The 19,087-nt window shown below is 37.5% G+C and overlaps 1 protein-coding gene across 7 annotated transcripts in view; it reads left to right on the top strand.

The window, feature by feature from the left end:
• The window catches only part of ATP11B (ATPase phospholipid transporting 11B (putative)), a 65,948-nt gene that overhangs the window by 36,885 nt on the left and 9,976 nt on the right, over positions 1–19,087 (top strand). For 3 of the 7 annotated variants that reach the window (XM_059478909.1, XM_059478904.1, XM_059478905.1), the window contains exons 21-28: positions 1,799–1,901; positions 2,139–2,284; positions 3,077–3,136; positions 3,414–3,541; positions 4,381–4,519; positions 7,770–7,835; positions 8,115–8,218; positions 8,855–9,020. In XM_059478909.1, the coding sequence (XP_059334892.1) occupies positions 1,799–1,901; positions 2,139–2,284; positions 3,077–3,136; positions 3,414–3,541; positions 4,381–4,519; positions 7,770–7,835; positions 8,115–8,218; positions 8,855–9,020 (912 nt within the window). Of the gene's footprint in view, positions 1–1,798; positions 1,902–2,138; positions 2,285–3,076; positions 3,137–3,413; positions 3,542–4,380; positions 4,520–7,769; positions 7,836–8,114; positions 8,219–8,854; positions 9,021–12,820; positions 12,907–17,106; positions 17,859–19,087 lie in introns of those variants that run through there. The other 4 variants (XM_059478907.1, XM_059478906.1, XM_059478908.1 and 1 more) reach the window with 3 other exon arrangements.

Below are 19,087 nucleotides of genomic sequence, written 5' to 3' on the forward strand. Positions count from 1 at the left end.
CTGTACATTCTTTTGGCTGAAATTTTTGCCATCCTGTCTCTTTAAGTTGCAGTTATTTGTCACTGTCGTGTCCTTGTTCTTATTTTGTCATTTAACTTGATTTATAATGTTTTGTACTGCTTTTCTCAATTCTTCTCCTCACCAGCAGATAATGGAGATTATTCCCTGTCTTGAGTCATGAAATACAGCAAAATGTAATTTTAATTGCAGTGAATTTTTAATTTCAAATATTGGAGTATATAAATCACCAAGACAAATGCCATACAACTTGAGGGATAGGGAAGGAAGTGCAGGGCAGTTTAGTCTAGTCTTGCACATTATTTTTTGCAGTAGGCAGCCTTTTTGTGAGGTTTATTCCAAGATTAAGCTGGAACTTGGCTTAATATTTCCTGCATCTTTAATTATAATGCATGTTAATGTTTGGTTAGTGGTCTCACTACTAATTTTGGTATGTTTTATGACTCAAAACCTTGTTTAAACATCTTCATTTCAGTCATTTGGAGCTGCTGCTGACTGCTGCTGTTAAAATTTGCTAAAGGCTTTGTCTTGACCTTTTCACATAGATGTTTGTCTGTCCAAATTACCCAGGCCTTGGGGATCTCAAGAGGACTGATCTGGGTGATGTGCTGCAGCCTTGTTACCTCTCTAAGGCTGCTTCCTGGGATCTAATACTAAACGTGTTTGAAATAATTAGCCCTTGGGAATGGGGAACCTTTAAACTTGAGTATTAATACCTGCAATTAGGGAATGTATTCCCACAATCAGGTGGATTTGTCTGAGCTGTGGACTTTGTTTAATCACTGTTGTGTTCTTTGTGTGAAGTGAATTCCCGCTCCTGTGAATCAGTGCCCTGACACTGCCAGCCACAACTCAATTACTCCAATACAGTTTTTTGTGTCTACTTAACTTCATGCAGTTGCTCCATTGATATTTCCACTTTGGAGTTTCTGGAACTTGAGGGGGAAAATGTTTTTTCATACATATTTATTTCTTGATTTTGGAAAACCTCTTGATCTGCATTCGTGTCTTACCTGCAGCCCACTTACAACTGAATTAGTGAAGCTTCTACCTTAAGCTAGGGCTCTGTGGGAGGTTAATGAATCACTAATTCTCCTTAACCAAAAGCTTCATCTAACTAACTCCTTTGTATTTAGAATATTATTGACACTTACATTGAAGGTCTGTTATCACTGCTTCTCTTCTGAGTATTTTAGGGCCTTGCATGTCAACAGTTTTTTCCCTCATTCTGTCATATCTTCTGTTTCTTTGTCAGTTGAGGATACCTCTTGATGATAATGAAGTTGCTTTAGAAAGAAGCTATTTTCCTTAATAATGGCATATTGATATTTTAGCTAATACATTCGCTTTTTCAAATTCTTCTTTCACCTGGATGAGTTCCATTAATTATAAATATGAGGAATCTGGGTTAATTAAAGGGCATTAAATCTGTATTAGTCTGTACGTGAATTTTCAGTTCTCAATTTTACTTGACTTTGTTTTGTATGATAAAGCAGCAAACTAAGAGTTGTAACAGAACATTGAAATAAGAACAGGAAAATAGGCTCAAGGCAGATATAATATTTAAATCAAGCTTGTGCTCCAAAACAGGCAGCTTTTCTAAAGAAGGAATTAATGTATGCATGTGATATGCCAAAGATATTTTTTACCCAAACATGTATGTTCATAAAACATATTAATTATATCTACAGATAGGCAATTAACTGAGCTACTTGGGAATTGATGACATGGTTTGCAGGTAGACTGTCTGATCTGAAAGTGTTTCATTTTCTTTTTCCAGGTGGTTCGACTGTTAAAAACCTCTCCGGAGAAGCCCATAACGTTGGCGATCGGGGATGGTGCTAATGATGTGAGCATGATCCAGGAGGCACATGTTGGCATAGGTAACTTCCTTCTGTCTCCACCACTTGGGGCTTCTTTATTTGAATCTGCATCAGATGAGCAGCTTCCTTTAGTTTTAAGTGTGAGGAGTATCTTCCTTTGCAATGCTGCTGAAATCCTTACGGTGTTAAAGTGAAGGAAAACAGAACTGTAGCTTGAGATGTATGGTGTTGGGTTTTTTAAACTTCAGTTTTTGTTACACTTGACCTGTTTTGTGTTTTGTTTTCCAAACATTACAGGAATCATGGGCAAGGAAGGAAGGCAAGCTGTAAGAAATAGTGACTATGCAATAGCACGATTTAAATTCCTCTCCAAGTTGCTTTTTGTTCATGGGCACTTTTACTATATTAGAATAGCAACCCTTGTACAGTACTTTTTTTATAAGGTGAGTTTTTTTGTTTCAGATCTGAGACTTTTGTTAGGATCAGGTTAAATATCTCTGTTTAAACATGTGTTCTGAGCTTTTTTATTTTATCTTTTACAACAAAATGCATTAGTTTAACTGTGAAATTGTTTAGTCTTTCCACCTAGAAATAGGCTTTAAATACTGCAGTGAGTTTATCTTGGCTGAGAGGCTAATGTGTTCGTTTTCTTAAAGCACGGATTTTGTTTGGTTGGTTGGGGTGCTTTTGGGTTTTTTCACTTGTTCATCAGTTTTCAAACAAGTCAAAACTCACTATCTTTATTGAATTTTATCTGGGATTTCAGCTTTGGCTCCCAAGTCCCTTTTGAAGTTGATTTCTTTCATTTAATGGCAAGAGCATGGTGTTATATTTTGGTTTCTTCTTTGTTTGCTTCTGTGCAACAAATTCACATGAGCACATCACAGCTTTATTGAATAAAATGTGGAAACTATTCTGCAAAGAAATTCTTAAAAATAAGCTGAAGGGGAAAATTAAGGGATTTCTTCTACTTAATTACTACTTAGACTCCTGTAGTGAGATGTGCTCATCAAGCACATACAGTTAAGCTCATACTTTTCAGATTCATTGTCCCAAAGGATAAACAAAATATCCTCTCAAGAAAAGCAACTTGCTTTACTTTGCTAAGTAAAATGCTGAAAGGCTTTGTGTTCTCCCTGTGTATTTTTAGCAGCTTCTAAGAGTTAGCAATTTCTTTTAGGGCCGTGAGGCATGTACTAAGGATTAACTATTTCCTTAATTTCTCTTTATTTCAGAATGTGTGCTTTATTACACCACAATTTTTATATCAGTTCTTCTGTTTGTTTTCACAACAAGTAAGTATAGAATGCCTGTCGCCTTGTCTGTGAAGCACTTGAGGTCCATAATCAAGAAAATAGGAGGGTGACACAAGGAGCAGTAGAGATATTACACTTAGCAAATACCCAGCTTCATTTTCTGTAATTGATAGCTGATGTTATTAGATTGTTATGTGAGTGCAGCTGTTTTCCTAACTAGCAAATTAATGTAACCGGTCAATCAATGCTGCTATAAGTGTGCTAATAAATCTTTATCAATTCCAAGGCATAAAATGCTTTTTGCTTTCCTTTGCAGACGCTCTATGACAGTGTATACCTGACTTTGTACAATATTTGTTTCACTTCCCTGCCTGTCCTCATCTACAGTCTTTTTGAGCAGCATGTGCACCCGCATGTATTGCAGAGTAAACCTGTGCTCTACAGGTATGTATGTCCTGCATCTGTTCCCACAGGGACACATCCTCTGCAGCAGCAGTGGCATCTGCACAGCTCTGAACTTGCTACAATAATGATCTGTAATTTAGGCATTTTTAGTAACTATCTTGATGAGGAAGAATTGAAGCTACATAGTTCTCATCCTAAAAGTTAATTAAAAGGAATATTTTAAGAGATGTGTCTTTTTATGTCAACCATGTTACGAGTGAAGAGCACTGAGCACTTGGTCAGCTTACATGATTGGCAGCCTTCTCCTCCATTACATGTAGGAGATGAAAATCACTCAGACAAGGAGAATGAAAAACTAGGACACCATGATTAGGGGGAATCACCACAAAAAATCCTTTACTAAGAGGAGTGATTTCCTGCAGAATTAGATGTCCTCCCAGTGGTAGCATGTTGCACTGCATACTTTTTGGAGTAAAAAATATATAGTTTTGTAAAAAAGAGATGTCTCCTCTCAGATGTTTCTCTTTTTGTAAAGGTCTTTTGAGCAGAGCAAGGGGTAAGTATCAGGAGATCTGGCTTTTTCTTCCTCTTTCAGTTCCACCTCCAGGGACAAGAATTCTAGTTTATGCTATTCTGAATTTGACCCATTAGAGACCCTGGCCGTTGGTGACCTCTCGTTAAAGCAGAGCCAAATCTTGAGAGCTCAGAGGGTTTTTTTTTTCCCCATGATTTATGTATTTTTTTTCATATGTCAGCATTTGTTTAATGTGTCTTGGTACAGTTGAAAGTTATATTTATTCAAAGCAGTAACAGTCATGCAGTGTGGATAGCTGATGGTTATGGACAGTATGAAATCCAAATCTGTTTTATTTCTGCAGAGACATCAGTAAAAATGCCCATCTGGGGTTTAAACCATTTCTTTACTGGACCATCTTGGGCTTCTTTCATGCATTTGTTTTCTTTTATGGCTCGTATCTTCTAATGGGAGAAGACACTTCTCTGCTGGGAAATGGCCAGGTACAATATCATAAGTGTTATTCTACCACTGTGTTTTTGTTGGTGTTTCTTAGTGCTTTTTTGAAAAATCCTCCTGTGTCCAAAAAATTTTGTTTTTATGAATTACAGTTATCAAAGATTCTTTGTCAGTATTTGTGTGTGCTCTCAAAAGTAACATTTCTTAGCATGGAAACTGTAAGGTGTTGTCAGAAAGCATATGTCCCTGAAGAACATATCTTTCATAATAATAGATGTATCGTGGTTGTCTTAAACTTTGTTGTATTTCATAAACTGTTTTGTCAAAATGCTATTTCATAATGTCAGCAAATTAGAATTTATATTTATTCATTCAAAACTCATTTTGAATTGAACTTAATTGCAATGTCAAGCAAGAGAAGCAATGGCTTCTCTTCAGTAACTGTTATAAAGTTAGGCTGAAAGTTGACAAAAGTCTTAAAGCTTCTCCTGAAAATGTTATTTTATTTACTCTGAATTTTTCTAAATTTAGTGCAAGCTACTTTAAATTATGCTGTTTATTCAATAAGTGTTTTTAAGGCCATACATAATGAAATCATCATACACTAATTTGACACTTTTTATTTTAAAGATGTTAAAATTCACAGGGAGAATCATTTACAAAAAACTCTAAAGCTTGAACAAAACCATTAAAAGTCTGTTTCCTTATTTCCCTTGGTTCTGACTTACTTAACTCAATTTAAAACAATTAGATACTGATTTTTCCCTTCTTAAACATGGGTAGTAATGGAAAAATACACTTCCTTCTCATTATGCCATACTTAATACTGGCATGAAGAACTTGCCAATTCTCATAATGCTTGGCAGAGATGCAAGTTAGGGCACAAAGGAGAAAAGCAGCATCCTGCTGAATTCCCAGTGTCACCTGGTGCCAGGGAGTGGGTGTGAGCTCAGGAAGTTTAGTCAGAAATGCAGTGATGTTCAGGCAGGGAACAGAATGGTCCTGAGGGGCTGCAGGCAGAGGGAGGAGCAGTGAAGGGAGAGCAGTGCAGCCACCTGGAGCAGCCATTCCATCATCAGATGATTGATAAGAATATTAAAATAGTTGTGCTTTAGACTAAAATGTCTCTTCCCAGCTGAGGCATGAGTGTGTCCTCTCTTGTCATTTGTTACAAGCTGTGGGATTTGAAATTCTTTTGAGCTGGTAAAGGTCCTTCAGGACTCTTGTAATGAGGTAATTTTAGACTATGAATCAGTGTGTGTGGTGCATCCATCTTCAGTTGTCAAAGCGCCTCACTTCAGAATTGCTTAGTAAATATCCACGGGGCAAGAAGAGACTTCTCCCATTGTATTTAGTAACAACTGTTTGGTTTGGGGAATTGGCAGCTGCCCTCTAGCTTCTTATGTGATATGACTTCAAATGAATTCTAAGATTTTTCTGGGTTTTACTTACTCTGTGTTTGCTAAAAGATGTTGATTAGAACTGGTAGAACTGTGTTGCAGTGAAATATCTGCATTGCATAGTTTCTTGCAAATTTAATGTGTGCCTGGAAAGGCCGAAATTAAGGGCAAGAGGATTTTGTGTGCTGCTGAAGTGCTTTCTTAAGTCCTCAAGAAGTGATCACCTGTACAGATGTGTGGTACAGGGTAGTGTTAGTGCAAGGCCTCAGGTTTCCATTCCAAGTTCTCAGTTCAGAGCACAGCAGAATAGAAGAGACTGTAAATACTTTGTTAATGCTGGTGCTTTAGGCTTACCTCAACACATTGTGCAACAACTTGATCTTTTAGTTCTTTTTTCTCCCCCCTTTTTCATGCTGTGCATGTCGTCAGATATTGAAACCTAACAGGCAAATGGTAAGAGTTTAGAAGAGGAGGAGATACAAGATATTGTATCTGTTACTTCATAGGATTAAAGGATGCAGCATCCGCAGTGTAAATGTGTTCAAAAATAAAATGGTGGCAAGAACCTGTGTGTGTTTTGCATTCTAACTCTGTGACCATTGAGAGCAGTGTTAGCAAAGACACTTTCTTTCACAGGTCACTCAGGAGAAGTTTAATTTTACTTTTAAGGTGAATATTGCAGCAGTTAACAACAAGCTGTTGTTGACCATTACTGTTAACCATTACTGTTAACTTGTTAACCATTACTGTTGGTGGGACAAGTAAATCCAAGGCTTCAAAAAGGCATGTTATCACAAAGATCTTTAAAATTATCAGTAAATCCAGACTCATGGCTGCCTCTGTTTTGTACCTTATGTATAGATGAGAGAAGCAGTTGTGAGATCTCTCCTCAGGCTGTTGGGATTTTTTGTCAGAGCTCTGCAACAAGAACTACAACTGTGTGAATCCCAGTTCCGTGCCCCTGTGCTGTACTGACACATCAGCTCTAGGACAACCCTGGTTGCCTGTCTGCATGTGGTACCTCTGTCCTTGCTTGCTTAGTCTGCTGCCAGTAATCACAGAGTTGAGGATTTGGTCATTGTTCAGTTTGTCAGTGGCAAAACCAGCTGTGAAACAGCAAAATCTTCCCCATGATCCCCCAGCCAGTTCCAGGCTGGACCTGGTATAGAATGGCAGCCCTGAGTAGCATGTGTGTAGATAGATACAATCTCAGCATCCCTGCTTGGTTGTCAGAGCTGAGATTTTATTGTTGTAGACCTTGTTCAGAGTTTTGATAGTTTAATTTATGAGCACAAGAGAATACAAAAGTGACAGATTTCAGTGTTTCAGAATTAGAGCTTAATTTTGTGTGTTATTAGCCTTGAAACAAAGTGTCTTTTCCTTAGAATTTTCTTAGTAAAATACAATGGCACCATTATTTTTGAATTGTATAATCGTGCTTGGGGTTAAAAGTGAAACTTCATTTGATGCTGCATGTTTAAAATTATCTGGAAGTGTTTAAACTGAAAAGTGTTTTGCACTTAAAGTGAATACCTTCCACCCAATATTTCCTTTCTATTGGACACTAATAATGAATTGATCAAATTGGTGTCTACATTTCCCTATCATTTCATATTCCTTTTTTGGCCTTTTTTTTTCTGTATTTCATGTAGCCTTTGTGATTATTTGTTTTGAACTAAGAAGAAAGAGGGTTGTTATTTATGCTCTTATCATAACCTGTATTTTTTCTGGTAGTTTGTGTTGTATCCTCCTTGCTTTTTTCATGATGATTACTTGTCACAAGCTTATGTCTTATTTCTTTAGTGTAGCTGACTTGAGAAAAATTTAACTCACTGTGAATGCCCTTAACTGATGGTTTTTTTCTTCCATGATTTTTGCCTTGCCATTTTCTTAGATGTTTGGGAACTGGACATTTGGTACTTTGGTCTTCACCGTTATGGTTATAACTGTTACGATGAAGGTATGATATCACACTGCTCTTTGGGCTTGGATGTGTAGGCAAATGTGTAATAAAGCAGTAATTTAAAATAGATTCCAAAGTTACTGATTCTTGAGGATTCCAGATGAGTGATTTTTATGTTTAGTTTAAACAGTGGTTGAAATTTTTCTTCAGTTTTTATGTGTTACAACAATATTTAGTGTTTGGGCTGGAAGTTCATAAGTGTGTTCTGACTGGTATTTATAATTTTTTGTGAAGTGGGTGGAAAACAGAAGCTCACTGAAGTTATCTCTGTTTTAGATGGCACTAGAAACTCACTTCTGGACATGGATAAACCATTTTGTTACTTGGGGATCCATTGTATTTTATTTCATATTCTCCTTGTTTTATGGGGGAATTATCTGGTAAGTGATTTGCCCCCATCCTTTTTATCACATGTAATATCAATGAAGCTAAAAAACACTGAAATATTATGTTCTACCATCTTGCTCTGAATTTTGTGACAGGTTTGTGGTAAAAAGATCTAGACTGGCCACTTAAATCTAGACTGGCCACTTGTTTTTTGTGATTGTTTGAAAAATGTAAGAAGTGTTGCTGTGCTGTCCTGTGCTCAAGGACACACAGTATCTGTCTCTGACAGCCTCTAACTATAAAGGCATTTTTAAGTAAATAGGTTCCCAAGGTGCTATGTAATAGGTGAATAATTGCAACAGAAATAAAGATGATGGATTTTGAATCAGTAAAGTGAAGTATTTTTGCTTGTAATTTGGAGTCTAGAGAGATAGAGTGGTGATTGATTCTCTGCAGCACAATTTAAAATTAAATCAGAACCTTTTTCTCCAAAGTTCAGTACCCCCATTCCCTGGAGCTCATTTGCAGGTCAGGTCCAACAGGTTCCTGGACTTCATGTGGGCATGGTGCAGTTGTGACTCTGCAAACTGAGTCTCTGCTTGATGTAAAATAAGATACACTTGAGACAGCCTGTGCTGTATTTTGTTCCTAGAAGTTTTTAGTAATTGCCACTTCTTTTAACTTTTCAGGCCATTTTTACATACCCAGGACATGTACTTTGTATTTGTTCAACTGTTGTCAAGTGGTTCTGCTTGGTTTGCCATAATCCTCATAGTAGTTGCTTGTTTGTTTATTGATGTTGTGAAGAAAGTGCTGTACAGACATCTGCAACCAACAAGTACTGAAAAAGCTCAGGTAATGTTATGCTTTTGTATCCAACTTGACCAATAGTTACCCTCTTACACTGCTGTCATGTTTAGTGCAGAGAAGTGTTCTCATTTCAAAATACACTTGTTAATTTCAAATGACAAAAGTGAGGACACCATTTTACAAGGCAGTAATGTTTATGTTTAGTAATTGGTAATAAAAAGAATAGAATTATTTGAAGGGGTCAGTCTTTTGCATCTCAGCTTGCAGCTGTATGGAAGGATCATACTGCACTTTTTTATAGTGCTTTATAGATGGTAACTTACTTTTTGCTTAGGTATTAGAAGTATTAGAAGCTACTGCTCTAATTAGCACTGAATAGTTCTTAAAATGTGATGGAAACAATAATTGTAAAAATTACTTTAAAAATTACTGTTTTAATTAGTGTTTCTTAAATCTCAATCATTTCATATACTATACATTTGATTGTTGATTTTGTAATTAAAACTAATTACCCATGTGACAGTTTCACAGATTCATAGACAAGGTCTAAAGTTATGCTGTAGTAATGGAATCTCCCTTCTGCCTGACACAGCCTACAAAAAATGATTTAAAACATTCTGGTGAGATTAGACTGTCTTTTAGGTAAATATCTTTGAGTGTTTTCTTCTTTTTAGAGACAATTATGGAGAAGTCATCCTGGCCTACTGTTCTAATAGTAACTGTCTCTCTGGTTTCAGTTTTTAACATTTCATCTTTTTATACTTCTTCTGCTAAATTAAGAAGGTGTCTATTACAGTTTTTGTTTTATTCACAGTTAGCTTTGTGATCAAGCTAATTTTAGCACTGATAGGTAGATTGAACTTGCATCTTCAGTCAAAATGGTTGTTTTAGAGTCTTCTCATCATTCTTGTGTTTCTCCTGTAATTTTCACCCTTCTTCAACCTCATTTTGAATTTTGGATTTGACCAGTGGACCCAATATTCCAGTACAGCAGACGTCAGTGCCAAGTACAGAAATAATGAGTGTCCAGCTACATTCAGATTACAGAATAACATACATCAATAACCTGTTGTCTTCTGCATCTTCTACACATCTGCAGGTGGTGATGTTGGTTTCTTTCAGGGCATTGCTGACAGGTCAATTAGCATAGGGCCAAAAATAGTGAAAGTGTATGAAGAACCCAGCTGACAGAGATATCCCATGCACAGTTATGGTCTGAAAGCTCTCAGCAGCTTTCTGTCCACCTGTGTGCCAGATGGATTTTATGGTGTCCTAATTGCTTAATGCAGGTGGCACTGAGCTCTGTGCCATGCAGAACTGCTGACTGCACTGCAATCTTTAGCATCTAACCTTGTAATTACTTTGATGTAACTGCACATTGATTTAATTAAATTATATTACCCTTCTAATGTATGTGTTAATAAAAAACCAAACGTGAGACCTTCTCTTCATTTGCTTAGGATCAACATCATGTTGATAAGCCTACTGCTAGTCAAAATATCCCACTGGTCCCTTTCAAATATTGGAATATTGGCTGCTTTTTCCTGTCCTGGAATTTAGTAGCTAAAAGCCAAAGTAAATAACCACTGGCTTTCATAAGACTGTTCAGATGCACCTGGTAAGGCTCTGGATTGCACATTACTGCACTTCTTGGGTTAGAGTGTCTGTAGGTAATGATATTTACCTTTTTTATCTCTTCAAAAACTAGTGGTAGTATTTATCAAACACTCTCTTTCCTTCCTTGCTGTACATCACCCCTTGCTGTCTGGCATGGTATTGGTGTGGTTCTTGAGGTTTTTCATATTCTTGAAGTGCTTGAATTAAAACCTTAAAAGCCACATGGATTTTCCCGCCTTTATCCATGTGTTTCCTGCTACATTCTCTTGCTTTAGGACTCCTTTGTAAAGATTTTTTGGGTGCAGTTTAATGCCATTACAGCTGTGCAGTCAAAGACACAGTAACACTTTTTATTTTTAAGAAGGAATCTTGATGAATATCTAACTCCTGTCCTGTGGCTATAGCTTGATTTCCTTGCCGTGGGGATTTTGCTTTGTGCATCTCTATTAGTTATTTTTTTTCTTATTTGCTTTCTGCTTTGCATTTGACAGAGTCAGCACTGAGGCCTTTGTTTACCAAAATACTGTCTTTTCTCTGAAAATTCTTAATTCCTGATGCTGCAAAGTCAAGGTATCTGAAATGGGATTCGACCAGAAGTTCTTCAGCATCCATCCAGTGGTTTTTCTTTGTGTGTCTGATAGTGAAATTATAGCTACAAATGTATTTGCAAAAAGAAGGCACCTCTTTGTTCCTTTCTTGAGGTTTAATCTGTTGAGATTTTCCTACTCTTGCTTTGATGGGACAGTCAGATCCACTGGATTCCATTCACTGTTCTTGCAGTGGGGAAGTGGATGTAACTGAAGAGGAGCAGATGATCAGCTTAGCACATTTGTTGTCAAGAAGTGACAGAATGTTTCTTTTATCATCATACCTCATAATTTTTGTTTAAAATTCCTAGTAAATATTTTTCTTTCCATTTCCAAGCAAAGGAAGAGACTGACTTTCAGATAGAAAGGGTTTGGAGAATATCTTTGTCCTAAATGCTAAGGGTGATGACTGATGCTAATGAATTCTGTGGAAGTCATTGAAGGAATAAATATGGAACTTTGTGTATTGTCCTTTAAAATTATTTTTCACTGTGTAGGTGCACCTTCTGTGTAACTGAACATGTTTAATTATTCATTTTTAATTTTAGGACTACATTGGTATATTTTTATATTGAGGGAAAGAACAAGCTTGGTTTATAGTTACTGTGTTTTTATTATGGCAAGATAAATTCTTACATGCCCTAGTTCCTTGTTTTTAAATTGCAGCTTTTTAGGTTGTTTCTGTCTGCCATCATTTAAATTCTAAACTAATCCCAGGAGCAATGAGCCAAACACACATTTCTCAGCTGAAAATGCTTGCCCCTAGTGTTTTAATTTTTCAGACCTTTCTTGTGTGTGAATTACCTTAGTGCTCTGAATTCACTATATCTGTAGGAATCTGCCTGATTTTATATCTTTTTGTTAGTATAAGGTGATAGCATCAAGTGTGAGTTTGCCTCTGATCTGTTAGATGTTACATGTAGCTAAGTTTTTCATAAGGGAACAGAGAAATTTAACTGATACAAGAGAAAAATTTGATAGGCTTTTAAGTGTAAATATTGTTCTTTAACAGCAACTTAAGTCTGAGTCATTCATTTTAGGAAACTAAAAATTAAAAATTTGACAGGCAAGCATGAGTTGACTTTTATAGACGATGAGCTTGGTTAACTTTATGTTCTTTAATGCACTTAAGGTGAATGTGTGTTACTGTATTTTATTTTAGTTTTGTTGTGTTTCAAGGGTTTTCTGCTGGCCTAAAGAAAAGCCATCTTATGTTTCACTGAGGTCAGTTACCCTGAAGTAGCTTGTGGGCAATTTCTCAATATAGGTCTGTTACAGAATCGTACAGGAGGAATTGGACAGTAAGGTAAAAGTGAATCAAAATATAAATCTTTGAGTAAAGATAAATCACAGCACTGTTGGAGGGCGAAAGCAATACAGAATAAAGGTGTTTGTAAAGCACAGATGTAAAAGTGTGTAGGCCTTTTCTCTCAGCATGGAAGCAAAGGTACTTTAAGAATGGTCGTGCCAGTGACTGGCTGTGATGGTCCCAGGAGCTGTCTTGAAGGTACCAGGCCTGTGTTCTGTATATGATGTGTATTCCACTTAAATAACAATGTGTTGTCCTGTGTCTTTCTCTTAGAAAATTACTGCTGCTACTTACTGACATGTATGTTCCATCCCTTCTCTGTCCAATTGTAGATGTACTCCAACAGAGTTGCTTTAAGTGACGAGTTCATCGCACTGCAGCCATTGTCCAGGGCCAGGAATCAGCTGAGCAAAATTAGGTAGAGTAGGAGGGACAGTTCCTCATCAACTCTTATGCATGCTCAAGGTGAACTAACCAGTGCTGAGAGAGATGGGAAGAGGCATGAATATATTTTAGTGGGGTGAGAGGGCAATACATGTAGTGCAGAAACATTCAGTTTGGTGATTTCTTGGCTTTGCTCTGTGTTTCTGAGCCAAATGCTTCTCCTAAGTAGCATGTGTTGGACGTGCTTTTTTTTTTTCTTTTTTAAAGGAAAAAACATCCCTAGCATGATGTTCAACTTCCAGAATAAAGATCAGCTGTTCTTGCATCCATTTTTAAATGATCGTAGTTTCTAGCATGGTTATAATGCTTTTGGTTTCTTTATGATAAAAATTAACAGTGCATTTTGCATGCTGGATAATTTCAGCTTTATAAGGCTGTGACAGGAAGATCCATGTACTTTAGGCAGCAATTTCTTGCAAGTTATTTGCCCATTTTAATTTGCTTTAAATTGTGTCAAAAGAGCAGATAATGTTTGAAGCTTGGGTGCGTCCATACCCTTGTGCAGCTGAGGCTTTTTGTGTCTGTTTTGTGCAGCTATAAAGTGAGTGTTGTTTGTTTTCAATGTGTGTAGATACATATTCCTAAAGGCATTTGGCTACAAAGTCCCAGAAAATTATTCAAAACAAGATCAAAGCATACATGTGTCTGTGTCAGTAAAACATGATTCTGCAACTCTTCAAATGCACTGAGTTCAGCACATGAAATGCTGTCAAATGCTGATTCTCTTTTGTAAGACTTAAGCATACATCAGCAATGTCTAAGTCTGTTTAATTCCACATCCTACAGCAAGAATTAATGCAAAGATCTGATTCCTTTTAAATATTTTTCAAGGTGACTTTGTTGTTAAAAATGTGCAAATAGGTGCCTAGGAGAACCAACTAACCTACATTTTAGGGACTTAATTGCTGTTTGTTAAACCAAAGGAGAAAAGTTTTGTATTTCCTCTGAGAGTGCACTACAACTTTACAAGGCAAAACTTGAAATGACCATTGTGTTGTGGTGTTAGTGACCCCAGTGTGAAACAAAACACCTTGGATTTCCAAACACCCAGGGGGATAGTGGTGGGCTGATTTTATTTTCTTTTGTTTTGAATACAGCACTTAATAGCTTTAAAACAGGCAAAGTACTGTATAGCTTTTGAAAGCTGTTAAACTTAGCAATATATTGAGGAGGTTCCTCTGCAAAAGCCTTTACAAGTTAGCTTTTCAAATTCTTCATTTATCAGATATCTTGGTTTATCAAGTTACCTTTTAAAAACTGTGGATAAGTGTATGTAAGTTTGTTTTCTCAATTAATTATTAAAGTGAATTACGTCACACATCATAGCTATACCAAAGGTTTTAGAACAGATAATTCTGCTAAAATTTCAAAAACTAAACACATCTTAATGGTTATACAGCTGGATAGTCAAAGAAAAATAAAGCTGTCTAGGAATGCAGCACTATAACCATTAAAATGCTAAAATCAGGAGAATCTTTGCTAATGTGAGGCAATTTTCTTCATATTAAACTTAGGGAAGAGTTGAAAAAAGGGGAAATCTATTTTGTCCATAAGTAACAAATGATTATGCAAATCCAATTCTCTTGTAAGTCAGAACTTTTGCACTTGGGTATCTGATAGTACCTGAAGTTCAAGCACTGGCTGCTTTCTAATTTGCAGTTGAGCTTGTAAAGTGCAACAACAAGGAAAGATTTGGGTTTCTCTAGTTCTTTATTCTGTCTTTGAACAAAGTTCAGAAGTTATCTTGTGGATCCTTGCCTAAAACAGTCAAAAGGAAAATCAATTGATAGACAGAAACTACTCACTTCACTATACTAAATGAAATCTAATTTGGAGTGAAGAGCATGAGTTGGTTTCTGTGGTTTTCCCAAAGCAACAGGGCAAAGAAGGCAAGGAAAATTGTGGGAGCATAAAACAGAACAGCTGCCTGGTGAATATGTAGCTGTAAAGCAGCTAATCTGTCACACCTCATTTGTACATGCCCACCCAGGGATTGCATCCTTTGTGACTGCAGAATGCATGGAGGTTGATGAACAGACTTTGGCAGGTTTTTGTTGTTTGTAAATATGTATTAAGAGTCTCAAAAGGAGCATAACTCCAGGTTAAACTGAGTTATGCCTTGTTCTGCCAAAATGCTTACTCTTCTCTTGAGATCAAAAGAAGACTTCTTTTATGAATGCAAATTTTAAAAAGTATAATGTTACAATAATTTTTTGTTTCTGTAGGCTTCACAGTGTGCAAAAAATGTTCAAGTTTATATTGAGTATATTGGTGATGTGCAGTTAGGATCTTTGAGGGGATCTTCTAAGTGTGATGTGCAGTTAGGATCTTTGAGGGGATCTTCTAAGTGTCCGGGTGATTCCTGTAAGTCAGAATTGCAGTCTTTTGTGTCTGTTAAAGTCTTGCCTCTGAACTTTACTGTCCCTTTTGGAATGTGGGATGAAGAGGAAATGAGGCAGCACAGGCAGGTGCAGGTGTTGTGCTTCACTGGAGTCTGGCAGAGCACTGCTTTCCTTCACAGCTGCCTCTTCTGTTCTTGGAATGTGTGAAATATGTACCTTAGGGTACTAACTGGGTCCCACTGTATCTCATTCCATGTTTTTATCTGTAAAGAAAGTGTTCTGTGTCCATCTGTGTCTACATGTCCTGTGCTTTGTAAGAACTGTCAGAAATCTTAAGCCACGTTTGAGATGTGTTGCTTGGACAGATGTTTTAATTCTACTTACTGATGGGATTAACTGTGTTTACAGTTTCTACCTTTGGACAGTGTGTATGAACTGTACCCAGAACTGGGGAAATGTAAGACACCAGGAAAGGTTTTATTTACAGACAAGGCTGTCAGTGCACAGCGTTATATCCGAGGCTCTGGAGCATTTACCTTGTCACAGCCAAACCCTGTTATTTCCCCATCTCCAGCCTCATGAGTCAGTTGTTGCCTGGTTTTCCCTTCATCTCAGTCCAGATCTGCTTCAGGCCCTGGCTTTAAGGCCTTCATTCCCTGTCTATATTTTTAACTCCAGCTCCTGTTCCATAGGATTCCTCCCTGCAGCTTTCAGGTCTGACCCAGACCAGCTGTGTTGAGTCGAGAGCAGAGAGGTCTGTTCCTTTTACAGCTTGTGTTTTCTGTAAGGAACGTGCAATTTCCCAGAAAAATTTTCCACTGGAAGCATGAATTCCCACTAGTGAGGTGTGCCACAATACCCTGATGTGCTGCATTTAGATCAAGGGTGATCTCCTCCTTTACAGACCTGTTCATTGTGTTAGCATAGCTTGGTGTTGATCTGTTGGCTAATCCACAGAATCTATCACAGGAAAATGAGGAAATGAGGGAAGAATGCACCATTTTGGATTTGACTTCAGTCACAAAAGTGCACATACTACTTACCTGGAGAAACCTTGGTCTAATGACTTTGAAATAATGAAATAATTTGACCCTTGTAGGTTCATTTGATACAAAGAGTAGAAAAATAAGTGATAAAAATATCATGGCGATGAAGTTGTTAGACTTCAACATTTCTATATATTTTCTTTAAAAATTTTAAATCAAATTGTTTGGGATTTTTTATACAGTATATTAAGGGTTAAAGATGATAAGATTTACAATAGAGAGCAAGTTTTAACTTAATTGTAAAATAGTAATAACCATCTCATATCAATCTTCTAAAACATCCATGTGGCATCAGAATGTTGGCAGCTGGGACCTGGGCTCAGGAGAATACCCTGCAGTGCCCTTAGCTTGGTGGACAGGATTAAACACATTCCCCATTCCTCAAAGTCCCAGCTTTTCAATGTGACTTTTCATTTCAATCTTGGGTTGAAATGTCTGTCTTGTGGCATATGGAATAACCTGCAGTAAGAAAACAAACTGAAATGATCCTTTCTGTTAGAAGGTGGAAAACAAATAAAACTCCAAAATCTCTAAGAATTTTAGATAGATTCCAAATTTGTTGTGTTTCCTTGTAGTCTGTAGAACACTAAAAGGCCAAACACTTTTAACACTTGGGTGCTGAGAAACTGCATTTGACCCACCAAAAATAAAAATTGCCTCTTGACTTTGTAAATTGCCTTGTTCTCTCAAGACCAGACCTGTGAAAGTTCTTGTAACAATGGTGACTGTTTTAAAGCAATGCAAGCATGGTGCTTTATAAGATCTGTTGCTTTTCTGTCCTTCCAGATGGAAGAAGATAAGGGTTCAGTCAGCTCAGCATGTGACTTTGCTGAAAGCAGGCACAGAGGGGAGGACAGTAGGCAGCTGCTAGACCCATCTTGCCTGCCCGACAGTTCTTACCTCCACTAGGTAGTACTCCCACTGTACCCTAATGTCTGTGTATTTATTTACATATTTGCATTTATTTGCATACCGAGACAGTCATTGAGCCATCTCCAAAGTACCCATATTTTTGATATCTGCAAGAAAAATTGCATCATAGAATGTTGGTTTGAGTTTTTTTCCTTTATCAAGCTGAATCATTCTTTAATTCTGCACTTCAGTTGCTTTTTGATTTATTACATCCAATGGGCCATTCTCATATGAAGTATTCTGTTTATTGAGATTCCAGATCTCACCTTATGAACATAGTTTGTTTGCCACCCAATATTAATATTATCTGATATTTCTTTACACTCATTAATTTTTTAAACATTGTCTCTCCTGTCTTATGTTTCCTGAGGGTTTGTTTCAGGTCTCCAGGGAACATTTTGCCTTCCTGCCTTGCCATGCCAGGCTTTACTTTTGTATAAAATTATGACCATAATTGTCCTCCACAGAGAGAAAATGAGAAAAGAGACTTTCTAGCATATGTATTTTCCTTCCAGGTAGTGGATGTAAATAGAAAAATCCATGTTCACCAGGGAATGATAAACAGTATATCTACATATAAAATTTAGTTAGGTCTTTTTGTCCTTTATGTTCTCACAGCATTTATTTACATTTAACTGTGAATTTGACAGAAAAGAATTGTTGTTTCCAGACTTATGTAAGGTCTCATTTGCTATTTTTTTAAAAAGTGATATTGACTTTTCCAGAGGTATTGGTTAAAGCATGATCCTTGCTTTTTTTATCTAACTTGTGAAGAACAAAGGAGATTCTCAGGAAAAGAGACACTAGACCTCCAAAATCCAGAGTTGAGGGTTTGCTCCTTGGAAGCTTGTTCGGGTTACTCTTGGTTCCTCTTTCTGGCAGTCTTTGGATAATATCCAGGATTCCTGGCTCTCAGGGTAGCAGATTCTAAGGAAAAAAATGCTCTGGTTCATTTGATCCGGCATACAGACAGTGTAATGTGACTTTCTGCAGTAAATTTGAAGGTCTGCTTGAGCATAATGGATGAACTAAATACTCTGTTTGTTTGAAATCCTGAGTGTAGCAATGTTACAGTTTTGTATTGCTGTGGCCACAGCTGTGAAGGTCTCTCCATCTGCAGCAGGGGGTTTCCCTGCTGACCTCCAAATGGGAATTCCTTCTGCTCTCTGTAATCTCTTGTGTCACAACTCTGGAGCACAGTCTGAGGTGGCTCTGAAGGTCATATTTGCTGGTACTGCAGTGCTGCAAAGTGTGCAGTTCCTGATTCTGGTATCTTCTGTGGCGCTGCAGTTTGGACCAGTCACGGCGATCATCACATGAGGGTGTTCAGGGGCTCAGGTTCTGTTGAGATGTGTTTTGTTTTGTTTGTGTTTTGACCAGAACCCCTTTCAGACCTGTCACTTGCAAATCTTCTGCTCCTGCCTCTCAGGTACAGAAGTTCATTGTGTCAGTAAATGTTCCTTCTGTGTCCCAAAGACCCCCCAGATGAGTGTGAGTCAAAGTGTGTTCTGCCTGTACTCAGCCACAGCCTCTGAGCTGCAGCATCCACAGCATCAGGGGGCTCAGTTCGTGGAGAATCCTCCATCAGCTGCTGAGTGACAGTTCTGTGAACATCACAATGAGTGGTGTGATGGGAAGGTCTGGAGGGGCTGTGGGGAGTGTGGCACAGGGCTGAGAAAGGGGCAGGCACAGGAAAAAGGGCTGGAAACAAACACCAGTTCTGTGTGTGTTCCTTCTTGTCCTACCAGCTGAGATTTTTCTCTTGTATTTCCAAAAGCCTCTTGTTTCTGTTAGCTGCCTCTTCTTTGTTGTGCAGGCTGTTCTTCTGTTGTGAAGCTGTAAATGTGTCCAGCTG

Source organism: Ammospiza nelsoni, chromosome 10 (assembly GCF_027579445.1).
Source record: "Ammospiza nelsoni isolate bAmmNel1 chromosome 10, bAmmNel1.pri, whole genome shotgun sequence".
NCBI classification, from domain to species: domain Eukaryota; kingdom Metazoa; phylum Chordata; class Aves; order Passeriformes; family Passerellidae; genus Ammospiza; species Ammospiza nelsoni.